Genomic DNA, 17,185 nt, shown 5'->3' with positions numbered 1-17,185 from the left:
ACATTGGCCCGGCTGGGCGGGGGGTAGCGCGCTGCAGCGTGCGGCGCCCCGGCGGGGTTAGCCTTGCAGGGAGGCGGAGAAGCGGCTTGGGGCTGGCCCCGCTCCCACCTACTCCCTTTCTTCGCTCTGCCTGGGGCTGGGGGGGGCTTCGCTAACAGGAAGGTGCAGGCTGGCTGGGAATCGGTCCAGGCGAGCGTCGGTGAGTGACGCGTCCGGGGTCTCTCACCGGCGGAGCCGGCTCTGGGGTGGGTCCAGCCTGGGATCTCCTTCCTTGAGCCTCCCCCATCCTCCAGCGCACGGGTAGGAGCTAGGTTGGATCGTTCTGCGAGCCTTGCTTGGTGGATTCCTCGGCAAGCGGAGCCCTTCGCTTTTCACAAGCCTTTATGTGTGTCGGCGGCTATTGCCCTGCTTTTCAGGCTGTTGACTGCTGGTGCTGGGTTTCTAAGTCTCCCCAGAAGTTATGACTCAATGTAGGGTAGAACTGTAATCAGTATACTCGAGGTGGTTCCCCCCCGACCCCTTCCAGCTTCTGTAATGACTGAATTGTGCCTTGGAGACTTCTGGCACCTTCACTTCCCTTCCCTTCAACTTCATTGAAAAACACTCCGTGTGTATGTGGGTGTTTCCTTAACGTGACCGGTGTATTTTGGACTTGTTTATCATAACCAGTGTGAAGATGCATTAGAAGTTTTGATATGGTGGCATTAGTCCTCATGTGGTTACAGCCTTTTCACATGTTTTGCTTAGGTGAAGTGTTAACTGTATTTACTTCCCTTTCCCAATGTACAAGAAGCAAGTACGTGAGTTGATTTGTTTGTCTTTACAGCATGACATGAACATACGTTTTAAAATGCGGTTTTTAAGGGGAGTTGCTGGATTAAATATACTATAATATTTGTTTACAAGTGAAAAATATGTTTGTGTGGCTACTAGATTTTATGTAGCTGTTAATTTCATAGTGACAGCCAGGATATTTACCATGACACAGTAGTATTTATGGATGTAAAGACTTTGCTACTACCTTTTACTTTCTGAATATGTGGGCTTTCATTGTTTGCAAATATTTTACACAAATTCTTGAAAGTATGCAGTCACTAATTAAAAGAAGTGTCCCAATTTATTACCTGGTATCTAGAGCTCTAGCATTCACTTGCAAGTTAATAATATTTGATAGAAGTAGTTTAGTTGCAAATTAAATGAATCTGTGACTTGTTTTATCTTTACAAAGGTTGGGGCAAACCATTTGTTTACAAATGTGTTCCCTCTGATTCCATTGTACAGTCTCCTGACTCTATATGCTCATATAATTTAAAACTTATACAAGAATTTTATAAACTGGCTTGTTTCTCACTTGAAGGGCAAAATAAAAATGTAGGGTTCAGGAGAAGTTGTCTCCCTTCTGCAGCCCCAGTCAGTTTTACCCTGCTTAGAGTTTGTCCACACTACAACCAGAACCAGAGATAGGAGAGCTAAACTTGTGTAGCCCCCCCCACCTCAAACAGATGTATCACCCCATCTGTTGGTTCTTAGACCATTAAAGACATGAGAAATGTAAGCATTGCAAACTGCAGTTTGGAAGTCTAGATTAAGTTTATGGAGTCACAGAAAATGGGATGTGTGTTACAGTTTTCTTTTGCTCACAGCTTGTGCTTATACTGTAGTTTCAATATCTGGAAAAGCTTTTCTAAGCCTTATCATAAGCTCCATGTGTAATGATGACAAAATACCTGTTTTGACATGGTGGCGTCTTAAGTGGAATGTCTTCTAGACTAATGGAGAACATCAGTAATAACACACAATTGGTGGCCCACAACAGGATTTTCAAAATTAAGTTGAGATATAAAGATGGTTGTTCATTTTCTGCTTTCTTGAAAATTAGTCATTAAGATTTGATGGCTGTGAGTCGGCTTCTAGCTCCTGACACCTGCAATTGGTATAGAGCCTGTGAACACAGTGGAATTAATGGTTCTTCTCATTGAAATGATAATGGAATTTGTGGGGCTCTAACATACAAGTCAAGGTAGAGATAAACGAATGAGGCTGGAAGATCTGTTACTGCGTGGATCGACCTGTTGTATTTATTTAGATGGGCAAAGGTGTTAACACAACCTAGTCAGTGTCCAACATTAAACAGTATTAAGTGAGGTCCAGGGTTTGAGATACAGAGACCTCAGCCTGCTTAGCACCATAGCAAACACACCATTAAAAATCCTTTTAACCTTTTAATTAAGATGAATAAAAGAACGAAAAACAGTTTCAGGCTTTAACAGCAGCACCAGCAACAACAGCTCCAGCTCAACTGGACAAATTTCTTCTCTTTTACCCAAAGGACAGTTATTACCATCTTTGAGACCACCCAAGAAACTGCCAAACAAGCGGTGGGTTTTTTTCCTTCTAAAACTTTCTCCAGCTAAAGGGAACAATGGATGTTGTTAAAATGAAAGCCTAATACTTTACCTTTCAAATGCTTTCACTGAGGATAGGGCACCGCCTACGGAGTCTGTTGCTTCTGCAGTTGTGACTGCAGAGTGGTGGTATTTCCCTCAACTCTGTTACCAAGATCCCAGCATGTTCCCCCTGAGCATGGCCTGGCTCCACAGATTGTGCAGGAAATGAAGACAAAATAAAATCTCTTCCTGAGCAGGAGAGCGCTCTCTGTAAGAGCAGAACAGGTATATTTCTTAATTTTGTAGGGGGCTCCTATAACAGGGAAGGGGCACATTTGAAAGACAGTAAAAGAGAGCATCCTGATTAAGCAACTTCCTGTCTTAAGAGGCTGCTCCAAATATATTGAGTATAGTTCTGCTCTACCTTCTATTCGAAGATTAGTTTGGGTGGTCCCTTAAGACATCTTTCATTATGCTAGTACATAAGGAGGTGATGTATCTTTCTAAAATTAATAGCGTACTGAATTTTCACAACTTAATTTTATGCACATACTTATCAACTGTTGCCTACATTTGTAGAATAATCAGCAGTGAGACACAAGGTAGTATTTATATACTTAATTATTTATTTTAATCTGTCTGAATGATGAGTACAGGTGGTCTTTTGATACTGAATAAGGTGTCATAGAAACAAATCTTTTTAAAAAAAAAAAAGAGAGAGAAAGGAAGAATTGTTCATCTGCAGCTCCTGCTGTCACTCAGTCACATGCAGATACAGGCTCTAAAAGCAGCCCATAGTCACCTCAAATGACGTCTATTCACTGGGAACCATTCCTAAAATTACTTAATAAGCCTTATGATCATCCATTTTTTCAGCTTGTGCAAAAGGCAAACCTTCCATTTGTCCATATTCACTAATGCATAGATCCCCCTAGGAGAGCTGACTTCCTCTTCCTGTGTGAGATCTTTGTGCTACCATTTTGTGTCTTTAAAAATAAACCTCTCTCTCTCTCTCTCTCTCTCGAATTGCACTGGATATAATTTGGATGTGCAATTAAAATTGCACCAGGTATAGTGAGGTTATGCTAGATACAGCTTTATGCCCAACTGCACTAAGACATCCCACCTTCCCATGTTATGAATTGAAGATATTTTAAATGAGTTTGCTCTCACTAACACACACACACCAGCGTATAAGGCCTGACTCTGGCCTCTTCTGCACGCTGGTATAAAGGGTATTAGGGGCCTCTTAATTCTTTGTGCCATACTGCCACTTCAGTGCACAGAGCCACTATGTTATCTCTCCCTCTCCCCAAAGAGGCTGGGAGGGAGCAAGGATGTGCCTGGCAGTGTACAGTTACACCAGCATGTTGGAGAGGGTATGTTGTACTTGGCTCATGCTGCCACTCCCTTCCTGGAACAGGAGGCAGAATGACTCCCGAATCATGATCTCCCTTCTGGGGTATTTCAGGGGTAGCGGAATAAGATGCTGCTAATTGACAATCAAGCCCATAATAAATAGGGTGGTGCTATGCAAGTATATAGGTTTGTGATTCCAGATGGATGTAACGTAACCCAGCCTGAAACTCCAGAAATCTTTTTGTCATTGTTTTTTATTTCTTCTAATCAGGGGATTAGCCTTCCTACTAATTAGTTATTTGCTTTTAACTTTCTCTTTCACCAAGTGACTGTGGAAAAGAGGTTGACTGCTTATTTCCATTGTTTTAAATTCAGTGCGTGGGTATGATGTACAGTACCCTAACCTGTTGTGGCATAGTGTTATACTAATAAGTAATGTGTGTTAACTTTCACACAGCAATTCCATTTTCAGACTTTAGCTGTGATAATCAAAGGGTTTTTATTCAACACTTTGCAGATAGCTCCGTATTTGAGAGAAGGCTTTAAATGAGGTCTGTTCTCCCATTGATGCCTAGGTGTAACTGTCAGTAGGTGTGTGGGAATAACAGTCCATCATGTTTGTCCAGTCTTATCTTAACTGCATGTCAAAAGGTGCTTGTTCTAAGATACCTTTTTGGTGAAACTCGTCTCCATTTTGTAACATATACTTCTTCTGTACTTGTCTATGATGTCAAGAAATTCCTACATGTCTATGTTCCAGTATCAGATTTTTGTATTTTCCCTCCCCTAGGCAAATCTTAGGCTTGTTTCTTAGAGTTGATAATTATAAGAAGTGAGAAATGCAGATTACTAACTTGGAAAAACAGTGAATTATTTATTTATTTTGAGAAAAACAGGGTGTAACTTCTAAAGATTTAGAACTCTGATAACTAGTGAAAGTTCACAGAAATACAAACAGGGACCTGGCCTCCTTTCTCTCACAACTCATCTCACTGAAAGTTGCACAGTTTATATTTACAGTGATTGATATATGTCAGTTTTAACTTCATTAGACAGAAGCTCTGGCTGGCTCAGAGTACTGGCAATGAAATATAGAACCTCCCATCTCTATCAGATGTTCAGTCGTAGTCCAGGTTCATAATGACCAGAAGTTGTTATATTCAGTGATCGCCTGAGTGGATAACATGAAATTAGTTGACCTTAGTCCAGTTCCTAATGGACTGCTATCCCCATCATGACTGGTATATTTGTTGCCAATTCAAGTAGAGATGTCATGGACTGAATAGGCATAAAGATGTGGTCCCTTCAGAAGAGGAGTGAGGCAGGGATAAATGCCAGTGAACTGAGTTGAGTAGCAGAGCGACGTGTGTCTAGTTGCGGGGGGTGGAGGGTGAGAGGGTGTTGTTTTAATATCTTTACCATTATCTGGAATTTGGCATAAATTACATTTTAATGATACTCCCCTGTTATACTGAACTAGGTAAAGTTGCAGATACCTCTGAGGACTGAGAAATTGCCAAATTTCTCCAGGTTTCTTTTTATAATGTGGACAGAAAATAAGGAACAAAATCAGATTCAGTTTGGAAGATAATACAAGGTTATAGTTCTGGAAAGAAGGATTTTCAGTGAGGGAGCAAAACTTGGAAAACAGACCTCCTGGTGACAGTGAAGAGCAAACAGAGAACTATAATAGCCAGGAAGACCAAGGAACTCAGTTTGGGGCGGCATAAGCAGAGGCCTCAAGCAATAAGAGCAAAGGGATGTAGGGGCTGATTTATGACAAGAGAAAGTTAAATGATTTTACCCAAGATACCATATGCTCATTTAAGAGGGGATTTGAATTGCTTAGAGAGGTCAATGGGAGTAATGGGATGAGTTTAACAGGGAAAACTGAAGTGGCATATTAGGAAAACCTTCCTGACATTGAGATGCATTAGGCTGTAGAAGTCTCCCAAAGGAAGTGGGGAAGCTTCCGTGCTGAGGGATATTAAAACTAGACTGGATAAAATTACTGCTGGGGAGTACTTTTTATTGGTGGGGAGACGGAAGAGACCTGGATTAAGTCTTGCAGTCCGTGTCTAATGTAGGGTTTTGTACTGACATTGCTGTTCTATCTGTTGAGTGACTAGGTAGAACTTCCTCAGACATTCACTTTGGCAACCCCATTCTTCCCCCAAATAAAAATACTTCTGAAGAACAAATCCCTCATTTGGACTTTGTAATCAAAATAGCAATATAAGCTACCTTCTGTTGTGTTCCTTACTGCATATATGTGAAATGCTGCAAAATGTTGTTTGTTTGTTTTTTTAATATTTCTAGAAATAGCTGAAAGAGAGAGGAAAGAAGCCCTTTTCGTGGCCCCTTCTGCTGGAATCCAGAAATAACAGTGGGGTGATCTTTTGGCATAAACTCTTTTTTCAAGAGACATTCCTGCCATTATGAATGAAGTAGCGATAGTGAAGGAAGGATGGCTTCACAAGCGAGGTAAGTGTCTTTTCCTTTCCATTTAAAGGAACACTGTCCATTTGGGTCAACCAACAAATTGGCTTGGTCTCACCTTTAAAATTTACCTTTAAATAGCTCTTCCTTATTTTTCTCTCTTAAAACCTGACCCTTCCTAATGCTACATATACATAGGAAGGATGTATGACTTTCTACGAGGCATGCAAGACACTGTGAAATGTGTGTATTATGTTTTTCTCAGAAAACTCAATATCTTCACTATTTGGTTTGAAAATTATGCTAATAGAAAAAAAGAGGCTCCTTAAAATAGAGACTTGAAAGTTGGACTATTGCAAAGGTGGGAGAATTTATTTTGTCTCTATGGTATCATTTTAAATGGAGATAGAATAGCTACAGATAACATATCTGTGAGAATGTATCACCAGAAAATATAATTCTCAATGTGAATCTGCACGTGGACAGCAAAGGATACAATGATTATTCGCTATCCTGTGATCCCATGTAGATTTGCTAGTGAATGCACTCTTTAGTTGATTTAAAAAAAAAACAAAAAAAACCCCTATCCCTCTTTGTACCCAAGACATGAGCAGTAGCATTAATTTTGCACACTCCATGTACATCTGTTTTAACACTAGTAAAATAAAACTTTAATAAAGTCCTTCTGTATGAGAGGTGGGGCAGAGAGCTGAAATATAACTGACACAGTAATTGCATGTCCCTCTATCCTGTTGCATTACTAGACATTCCCCCATTCCCTCAAAGTCTTGCTAAGAGTAAGTGAAATTTTACTGTATCCTTTTTTCCTTAGGAACAGTGTTGTTATGTTATCAGGTATTTGGCTTACCAGTTTCTTTGTACTATACTATTGCTTCCTAGAAAGGAGAGAACATCATTAGGTGCTTTTCATAATCTCATCATTTTGTTGTAGACAACAACAGATTTTGTATCTTCCAGATTTTGTATCCTCCAGCTTGCTGCTTCTGCAGACTCAGGATTTTTCTGGACAGTTTGCAACAGCAATGTAATGTAACATGAAGGTGCAAAGGTACAGAATAGTTTTTGGGGGAAGAAGATGGCATTCCTTATCATAACCTTGATAAAGGTTAAAGATTCTTCTGCAAGAATAAAATTGATAAAATCCATGTTGTTAAAATAAAAGGGCAATTACTTTTTCTATAATCTGTTATAGCCTTTAGTTTTCCATTCTCGTCTGATGATTGGTCAGGAGAATTTGACATGGCCATATGAAAGCACTATAATTTTTTATTCAGTTTTGTTTCAGACAGCATTTATGCATGTAAATGTCCCCTCTCTAGAGCTTAGAGAAATGTATAACATCTTAATTCATGTCACTGGATAGTTCTGAAGAATCTAAACTACCTTTTGCAATAAATATGTTTGAGAGAGACATTTTGATTGGGTAAAACAAGGCAAGGGAAAAAATTGCTTACATTTTATTTTCCATTTTAAGATCCTAGAAACTCTTTCAGTTAAAGGGACACTATGGACTTAAATCACATTTCTGCCTGAATATATTTTTTTACCTAGTTACAGCTAACATGACTATAACTGAAAGAGGTTGGAGGGAAATGTGTATTTTGTGTGTGGCAGCACTTCGTCTATGCAGTTTTATTGTAGTCAGCCTTCCTCTGTTTGTGTGGTTCTTTCTCACAAGAATGGTGGGAGAGAGAGAGAGAAAAATTTTTTAAATAAGAAAGCATGGTTATAAATCCACAGACATTGTTCAAGGGGGATTCAAGGGCAGATGTAGTATCCAAAACTATTTTTATTTCCTTTTTTTTTTTTTAACAGTCTGACTAGATTTCAAGCTGACAGTGACCCTCATATTGAAAATTGAAATTTCTATGCTTCCTACAATAAAAAGATAAGCTGAACACAAGTACTGGTTCTTCTTACTTTGCAATATAGCTGGGGGGTATTTTAGTTGTAGATTCTTGAATTGATTTCTAAATGCCTTTAGGGACACTTTATTGCCCTCCAGGCATCAGAGATTATAATCTGTAATTTAATGTGACAAGACCACCTGCTGAATATGTGTATGGTAACTTTTTTTTTTCTTTTCTTTTTGGTCTGGTAAATAGTAGTGCATGCTGTGTATCTGAGATTCCAATTTTGTGCTCGGAGTTTGCATATTCATCTTGGTGTTTTGCATCCAAGTAAACCCCATTTATTTATTGTGGTTCCTCCACAGCTTTTCCCCTCTTCCTCTCCCCTTCCTGATGAATACTCTGGCACCTATTTCTTTCCACTTCAGTAGTAAAACACAACTGGTAATGTTACTTCACTAACCTGCTGATGGGAGATTTCAGAAAGCGATGCAGTATACCCTTCTTTGCTTGCCAGGATACCACATGTGCTAAGCTCCACTATATTCTGACAGGTTGCTGTAGCTCACGAAAGCTTATGCACAAATAAATTTGTTAGTCTCTAAGATGCCACAAGTACTCCTGTTCTTTTTACTATATTCTGAGTTTCATTGGCAGCAGTGATGAGATCGGTCTTGAAAATTGATTCACTTGCATGGAGGGAGAGAGGCTGGTCCATGAGTGTGGGTTTTTTTGTTTCTTTTTAAGTGACTTCACAGCTACAATGCTTGTTATAGATCTGCACTTGAAAAAGACCGGATTAATTTGCTAGTTCTGCAAGACTAAATGCTCCAACCAGAGGATGTTTCCAAAACTGATGCTTGGTACTGTGAGCTTGTGAAAGAAGACATAAACAGTAATTACTGTAGGGAGGGACTACAAAGGGAAGATTACAGATATAGTAAACATATACAGTTTGTCTTTTGGGTAACAAGTAAAACAGAGATCCTGACTGCTTGCGGTCTTTAAAGATCCCATGGTTCTTTTCACAGGTGTAATCAGTGTTAACCCCAACTGGCCAAATGCCAGTTTGGGTAATTATGTTCTGCCTACCTTAAATTCCCTCCTCAGTTTCAGTTGGATAAGGTATCTTTTAGTTCCTGTCCTGAACAGTAGAACAGCATAGCTGTGTGCAGTTAAACAGTTGTTACATTTCACCCCAGTGGGGCTGCGTTTCAGTGGTTGCAGTGATTTGTGTATGTGTAAATCAGCTTGCAAAGGGCTTTGGAGCCCTTCTGGATGGCAGGTGCTCTATATGCCATTATTATCTAGAGCAGGTGTTTTTGGCCTGGTAGAAATAGAAATAGCATGACCATTTCTTGGGTAGCTTTCTTGTCTTTTTTTTGTTTCAAAGTCAAAAATATAAATGGAGAAATGAAATTCAACATTTATTTCTGTGCATGTCTGATAGTTCCTTTAAGTGACTGACTCATGGGACTGCTGGGAAGTGTCATTTCCAGTAGTTCAGATATTTTTTGTGGAGGGGCCAGTGGCATCTATCTCCATGACACTTCTAGCTTCAGCCAATCAGATGTATAAGAATTCATGAATGAACTCATTTTTTTTTTAATTGGCAACACATAGCTCTGTAACCCTAATCAGGATGGAACAAGTGCTTGCTCATCAGCTATGCATATGAAAACAATAGTTAGAAACCCTGACCTCTCTTTGCAGTATTTCTTCATGCACATGTGGAAAACTTGGAATGGAGAAACTTAGACTTTGTCATGTTTAGGGGTGTGTATGTGCATGCACATACAGTACACGATGTTACATTGGTAGAGGGACGAGACATTGGAGGCTAGGATTTGTCTTGTGGGAAGGCATAATGGGTCAGTTAAGTGGTATAAGTCCCGTGACCAATGATTAAATGATATGTGGGAGGGAGGAGAAAATCATCTGCTCTGAATGGTTTTAGATGTTGGAACTCTATGTAATTGTGATTCTATACGTATGTCAGTGGCACCCAGAGATTTGGATGGGTGCCCTTTTATGTGGAATTTCTTCTAGGCTGAAGTAAATACCAGTCTCAAGGTCCTAATGATTTCCTTTTCCCATTTTCATTCATCTGTTCACACTAGTGGGTCCTCCCAATATCAACTCTCCATCTCTAAATCTGCCTTTCCTAGTGTGTCTTATCCTCTGTCTCTCTTATTTAGGTTGTAAACTCTTTGGGGAAGGGATTGTCTCTTTTGTATATAGTGTATACAGATGAGAATTTTGTCTGGGCTAAATAAGGAGATAAGAATCCTCATGGGAATCCCAAAGCAGTTACAAATTTACACAAGGACTTTGTCCACCAATAGGTACCAAATGTGGTGGTGGTATTTTTAAACAGTGAACAAAAGCACCATGCAGCAGTAAAGCCAACAAGTGTAGAATACCTTATCCAGCAGAAACGACAGAAGGATTTTAGGCATGTAGACTGTAATTACCCAATTATGTATCTGGCTGACCAACAGGCAGATATTACGAGATTTTTAATGACAAATGGCTCCTTGTCTCATTTGTAAGATAGTGCTTCCAGTATCAGGATGCCTTCCACTGACACACTGGAGAGTTGATTCTGCTCCGACATGGAGGGACCATTACTTCCTGTTGAATAACTGGTGTTCATCAGAGATCTCCAAGCCAGGCGTTGACCTGTTGCCAACCTGATTATTTTGTGAGGTCTGTTGTAATCACAGCACAAGATGACTGCAGGATATGCATAATTAAACCACTGGATTGATGCACACTCCATTCTGCTGAGGGAGTGTAACATAGCCTAAAATATTTTAGCATTGTTACCCTGAGAGCCAGTCAATATTTTTAATTGTTCACCTATTAGTATCAATTGAACCAGGGTCACATGATCATGTTTCCACCAATTGGCTTTTTTGGCAATCCCTGGGACACAGTGTTACTGCTCCCCTTCAACTCTTACTGCTTTTCTCTTCTGTTATCATCTTGCCCCTTACTTGGCCCTTCAATTTTTGGGCAGGGTTTTGTCTCTTCCTGCAATGTGATTTTGGGTTTTTCCCACTGACATGTGCAACCAGAACCTTCAAGGTTCAGATTAGCTTAAGGATCTGCGGACTTTCATGGTATTTCAAAGGAGAGGCTGTGGCACCTGATTCAAAATATCTTAATACACATCAGGAGATGCGAGCTGCAAAGTATAAAGATACTTCAGAGGAGAAAGCAGGGTGATGAGGAAAGGAAAGGAATAAGCTAGGGTTTGAACAAGAAACGAAGTGGGGTGGGGGGGAGGGAGGGATTCATAATGAAGGGAAAGGAGTTGCTGTTTCCTTTGTTTTAAAGAGAATAACAAAATATATAGCTGAAGGTTTATAGCTTATAGGGAAATCTGTTGCTATTGAGGTTTAGGGTTAAAAAGAACCTTTGGTAAACAATGTTAGTCTTTGGTTTTGCACGTTGGTCATTTTTTCAACACAAGGGGCAATAGTTCTGTGCTGTAGCTCTCAGTTTCTGTCTCTTTCTTGTCCTGCTCTGGGAGTCGGGAGGAACCAGGAAATTGTAGACCAATAAATCTGACGTTGGTGGTAGGCAAGATGCTAGAGACATTAAGAAAGCATGAGATCACAAAACATCTGGAGAAATATGAGATGATAATGGCTAGTCACTAGACTATTTTAAAAAGTAAATCTCAACTGATGGAATTATTTGTGGAGAGATTGTAAGAAGCAGGAATGAGTGCAAAGCACTGGAGATGGTATGTTTTGGATGGCAAAGGACACAAATGCATAGGTTAGCCCGTACAACATAGGTGGCATCAGCACTGAACAGTCAAAAAGCTGACTGAAGGGAGATTAAAGATTGCTTGGAGGAAGAAAGGGCATGAACAGGCTACCATGGGAGTAGAGCTAGTCAAAAGTGTTCCAGTGAAACTTTTTTCCAATGGCAAATATCTTTCTGAGCAAAACAGATTTTGTTATGAAAAGTTTTTATTTTGGTCAAAACTTTTAGTTTCTTGGGAACAAATTTTTAATTAAAAATAAGTGATTGCTTCTGCTTTGAATTTTGAAAAAATGAAAATCCCCCCCCCATATGCAAGAATTACACTGGGCCAGATACTTTTCACTATGTTTATAAATGACTTGCCATGGAACCCGTGTGTAAGCATGATACTATATAGACTTTCCGATCAAATGATACAAAGAAGAGATCAGATGCTGGCACATTTGATATCTTGTGTTACTATGCAGTTCATTAGATTAATGCCCTGTCACTACACCTCTGGAAACGTACTTTCACATTTTGCTTACTGTCTGTCAGAAACTAAATGAATTAAGTTTCAGTCTTATCCTTAATAAGTATCAGATCATGTCACTAAGAGACCACCTTGCTTGTGTTTCAGCAATGAGGGATTGGAGTCTTTCAAGCCAGGCTTAAAGTGAGCTGGTAATGCTTTGTAGGGCAGGTTGCACAGTCCCTGCTCACAGTATTTCTAATTCTAACTTGTATCATTTATTTTTTTCATTTTCATGAGTCCTTGGTACATAGACATATTTGAAAGAAAAAAATAAATTGGGAGAATGAGTAAATAAATGACCTATGTGTTTTCCCACTTATCTGTAATGCAAGATCATCAAGTCTGGGCTTAGCAAGAAATAGAGTACTGAGTTGGGGTGGTGTGAAAGCAGGATACAGAGAATGTAGAGAAAAGAAGCATACATCTGTGACAGAATGTAGCTGCCATGCGATATTATTTGTTTAATCCGCAAAGTTCTCTTTATGGAAAAGTCTTTGAAGATGACTAGGGCAGTTGAGGGACATAGCTTCGTTCAAGAAACAAACTTTACTACTTAGTATGCTAAACTTTCATTCAGATAGACTTTTTTTTTAATCATCTTCCAGTAATAACTCTGTGGCCTGTTGGGAAATATATCTCTAAGCCATGTTTTTCTTTTGTGATGCAGGCTAAACATTGGAAATATTTATTAAGAGAATTTTTAATAAGATTTAATTAATTTTAAAAATATATTTAAAAATAGATTCCCCTTCTCCTCACCCCAGTGATATTGCATGCATCATACTACAGGTGCAATGTGTGTTTTTAAAAAAGGAACAAAAACCAGGAAACCATACAAGGAAAGGGGAAGAAAAAGAATGGATAAACAATAGTACCATATTAGGTGTGATATAATCTGTATTTGTGGGAATTATACTTTGCAACTAAATGGGGTGGGGGTGGGGGTGGAATAACAAAAACTTATTTTTAGAATGTTTTTAGTTGGAAAAAGTTATAGAATTCATGGATTATGCTCCTATCACTAAACTGAGCCAATAATGAAAAAAGACAATTGGTCCAAAAAGAATTGTTAGAATCATCAGTTTATTCAACAAAGACTTGAACATCTCTGATTATAGCAGAGGTACCCAGAAGTTATAAATTGAGGGTTGTGGGGAGGAGGCTAAAATTATCCACTCTTTTTAATTTTTGGGTGAGTTTGGAGGGAGTATTTTGAAGTACCCATCTAAGGCCCTGATCATGCAGTGGTCTGTGTGTGGGCAGAATCTGGGAAATCAATAGGGCTCAGGAGGGGTGGAGGGAGTGCATTGTAGGTCCAGGATCTAAGTTCTTTTACCAAAACCATAAGTGTGCAGTGTCTGAGGTGGCTTGAAAGTTTAATAAAGTGAACACAAGGAGATCGCTCTTCCTTTTCATTGTGTAGGATGCTGTTTGTTTTTTTAAAATATGTTATTTTGGTGGGGATCATAGAGGGACACATAAGCCAGGGAAGTGGGGTTTGCCTTTCTTCTGATGGTCTTGAGCTTGGTGGGCAATATGATCTGTCTTGGGAGGAGTTCCACAATTGCTGGAAAAGCTGTAGCTCAGAAGTACAAAAAGACTCTCCCTCTTGAGGTGTATGGTACCATTGTTCCAGCAGAAAGTTGGTGTTATGGGAGTCATGGCTGCTTACAGTGTTGCCAACTTCCATGATTTCATCACAAGTCTTGTGATATTTGGTATTTTTAAGTCCCAGCTCTAGGAATTGTCAAGTGATTACATGAGAATTTCAGCTTACTTTTTTTTTTTAAATGAAAGTTTGTAACTCTCATGGTTGTAAATGAAAGCTTGAGAACATGACTTAAGTGTACTGCAAAGGCTTGAAAACAAAAAGGCAAAGAAAAAAAGAACTGACATTGTATTAGTTTTTAAGTCTCATAGTTTAGGGAGAATGATTCATAATTTTTTAATGCTTACGTTTAGCAATATTGTTGGTCTCTCCATTAACTGGGATCATTCCCATGAAGGAGTCTGGAGGCAAACATAATTACATTTCTAAAAATCTAGTAGTGTAAAAGAATAACTTTAGCATATATTGTAAGAAATTTAATAGGGCTATATAGTTTTCTATTCTGGGTATTCTGTCCAAACTACCTTTTTATCTGATAAATTACATCTAGATATTTAATTAAAAAATGCCTAAAAAAACCTAAGGTTCAACCTCCTTTAATAAATTAGTGTATTACTGTTTTCAAATAATAGTTCTAGTTCACACAGAATCAGTAAGGAACTCTGTCATAACTGATTTTTATCTTCCTCAGATTATCCAGTAAAACAGCCAACAAAATGAAAATTAAGCCCCTGTTGATATGAGTAAATGGTATTGCTTTGCATATAACAATTTTTAACACAAACAAATCATTTGCAAACTGAGTTTACACTGTTCATTACTGTAAGCTTCAAACTAAAATTGACCAGATAACTTAACAAGAAAGCCTGCAAAATTAGGCACTGCTTATTATTTAATCATATGTAGTGGATCATGTTGTGGTTAAAGCACTGGACTGGGACTCGGGATATCTGAGGCCAATTCCTGGTTCTGCCACAGACTTCCTGTGTGACCATGGTAAAGCCATTTAGGCCTTGTCTAAACACAGGTTACACCAGTTAAAATCGTACCACTCTGGTCATATGAGCACAATTATAACAGTGTAAAGGTGCTTATTTTGGTGTAGTTGATTCCCCAAAATTTAGGAGAATAAGCTATTTTGGTATAAAGCATTTTTATACCAGTATAAATGTTCACACTAGGAGCTGTTCTATAACAATTTTGGTGAAAATCGTACCCCTAACCAAAATGTTTACATCACTGTAAACACTATGTGTGGGTCAGACCTTAATCTCCCTATGCCACAGTTTTCCCCATATCTATAATGGGGATACTGCTTCTTCCTTTGTATGTTGAGTTTTAGACTGTAAGTTCTTCAGGGCAGAGACTGCTTCATTCTCAGTGTTCATACATGTAGGTCTTGGTTGAGATCTCTAGGCGCTATTCTAATAGAATTATTTGTATTAATTATCTAAATTCAAATGTTACTTTCCAGATCACAGTTACAATACAATTTTTAAAAAATCAGCTTTAAGCAAAAATTAAATTCTGGTGAAACACAAGTAAAGTGAGTGATTCTCAGATGAAGATGTTTACTTCTTAATCCCAGGCCTGATCTACATTCAAATCTTCACTGATTTAACTAAACTGGGTTAGTTATTTTCATGCAAGTCTACGTGTGGACACTGTTAATTTAGAATAAAAATACTTGTGCCAAAATACTCGAAACTAGATCAGTTTGCATTTTCACCTTTTGTTATTTCAGTGCAGGTTGGTGCATAGACCAGGCCCCTAATTTCAAAGTTTTGGGCGCAAGGCCTGAGCCTAATGGTACTAATTAGCATGTGACAGTGTTGCTTGCTCTGGGGAGGGGAAGTAATTTTAGAGTTAGTTTTATTTTCTGGACATGAGAGAGGGTATGCTATACTTAAGGCTTGTCTATACAGGAAAATTTAATCCAAATTAATTTTTAAAGTGAATTAATTAAACAATGTTAAATCTCACCATGGACCCATTTATTCTGAATTAAAGTGGCCTTAATTTGGTTTAGTTCAATTCACTTTGGAAGGGAATTAAGATAAACCAAATTAAGGCCTAATTCAGAAGTGAATTAAGGGCACTTGAATTTTGAAGAACAACTTCCACCTAGGTTTAATCCAGTTTAACTAATCCACTTTAAATTCACACCTTTAGATAATTTGGATTTATTTTCCTGTGTTCCCAAATAGATAAGCCCTCAGTGAGTTGTAATAGCAAGCGATGTATAGCATTTTCTTGGTTTTGCTGTAGTGCTTTGCCATTATATGTTGCTGAGGACCATATTTATATTGGTGGACTGCACCCCTATTATGACTTCTCACTGTCATTGATGAAACATGCTTAGATTTGAGATCGGGACTACTTAGAGAACGTTGTATTTTTTAAAAGGGGGCCTCAATTGGGGAACTAACTTATTTCAGTTTGTTGGCTTTGTCCCTCACCTGTCAGGGGTTAAGGGAGTGGGAAAATGGTTTGTTTCTTAACCTGAAAAGCTCTTTGCAAGTGAGATTTTGGTGGTTTATCCCATGAGATGGTTCTAATTTTTTTAAACTAAAAATTGTTGTTTCCTTGTGCTCTCTTGATATAGTTTAAATTGCCTGCATGATACAGGTGTGTTGTTCCCTCCTCCCTCCCATAATATAATTAATAACTTCCTCTAAGTGAGAAGTAGGAAACTAATACAGTTTTCATATTTGGGAAGTTGTCAGTTATTCCCCAGTAATAACCTTCCCATTGACTTGCATGAACTTACCCTACTGAGCACAATTGTTTTCAGTTAAGTTTAGCCTGTAAAATCCTGATACCTTGATTTTTTTTTTTTTTAAATGAGAGAGAGAGAGAGAGATGGGGGAAATAGTTAAATTACATCATCATGGAAGAATACTTAGGGTTTAAAGCCATTCCAGACTACATTGGCACCCCTTTGTTATACAGTGTAGCTGAAAACGAACTGCAGCAATAATGAACCAATCCATCTAAATCACAGCAGCTGAACAACTGACTATTCTATCTCAAAATGCAAATGTGTTGTGCAGAATGGATTTAATTGTAAATGTTTGCTTAGTAGGGAATATGAGCCTTTCAGTTTGCGACAATAATCATGAATACAAAGAATCCACAGAACTGAAGGGCTTACATAGCTTGCCCCTGTTGTCATAACAATATTTCAAAGTTAGTTTTTTGTTTGTTTGTTTTTAAATGTACCATT

At 38.5% G+C, this 17,185-nt stretch overlaps 1 protein-coding gene across 7 annotated transcripts in view; it reads left to right on the top strand.

The window, feature by feature from the left end:
• The window catches only part of AKT1 (AKT serine/threonine kinase 1), a 106,653-nt gene that overhangs the window by 630 nt on the left and 88,838 nt on the right, over window positions 1–17,185 (top strand). For 4 of the 7 annotated variants that reach the window (XM_038404870.1, XM_038404867.2, XM_043517750.1 and 1 more), the window contains exon 2: window positions 6,066–6,230. In XM_038404870.1, coding sequence (XP_038260798.1) covers window positions 6,185–6,230 — 46 coding nt within the window. In that variant the 5' untranslated portion in view covers window positions 6,066–6,184. Of the gene's footprint in view, window positions 1–31; window positions 301–6,065; window positions 6,231–10,746; window positions 10,766–17,185 lie in introns of those variants that run through there. The other 3 variants (XM_038404868.2, XM_043517749.1, XM_043517752.1) reach the window with 3 other exon arrangements.

The sequence above is a fragment of the Dermochelys coriacea genome, chromosome 6 (genome assembly GCF_009764565.3).
Source record: "Dermochelys coriacea isolate rDerCor1 chromosome 6, rDerCor1.pri.v4, whole genome shotgun sequence".
In the NCBI taxonomy this organism is placed as follows: Eukaryota; Metazoa; Chordata; order Testudines; family Dermochelyidae; genus Dermochelys; species Dermochelys coriacea.
Note: the sequence above shows the minus strand (reverse complement) of the source record. Positions and strands in the feature narration are given on the sequence as shown.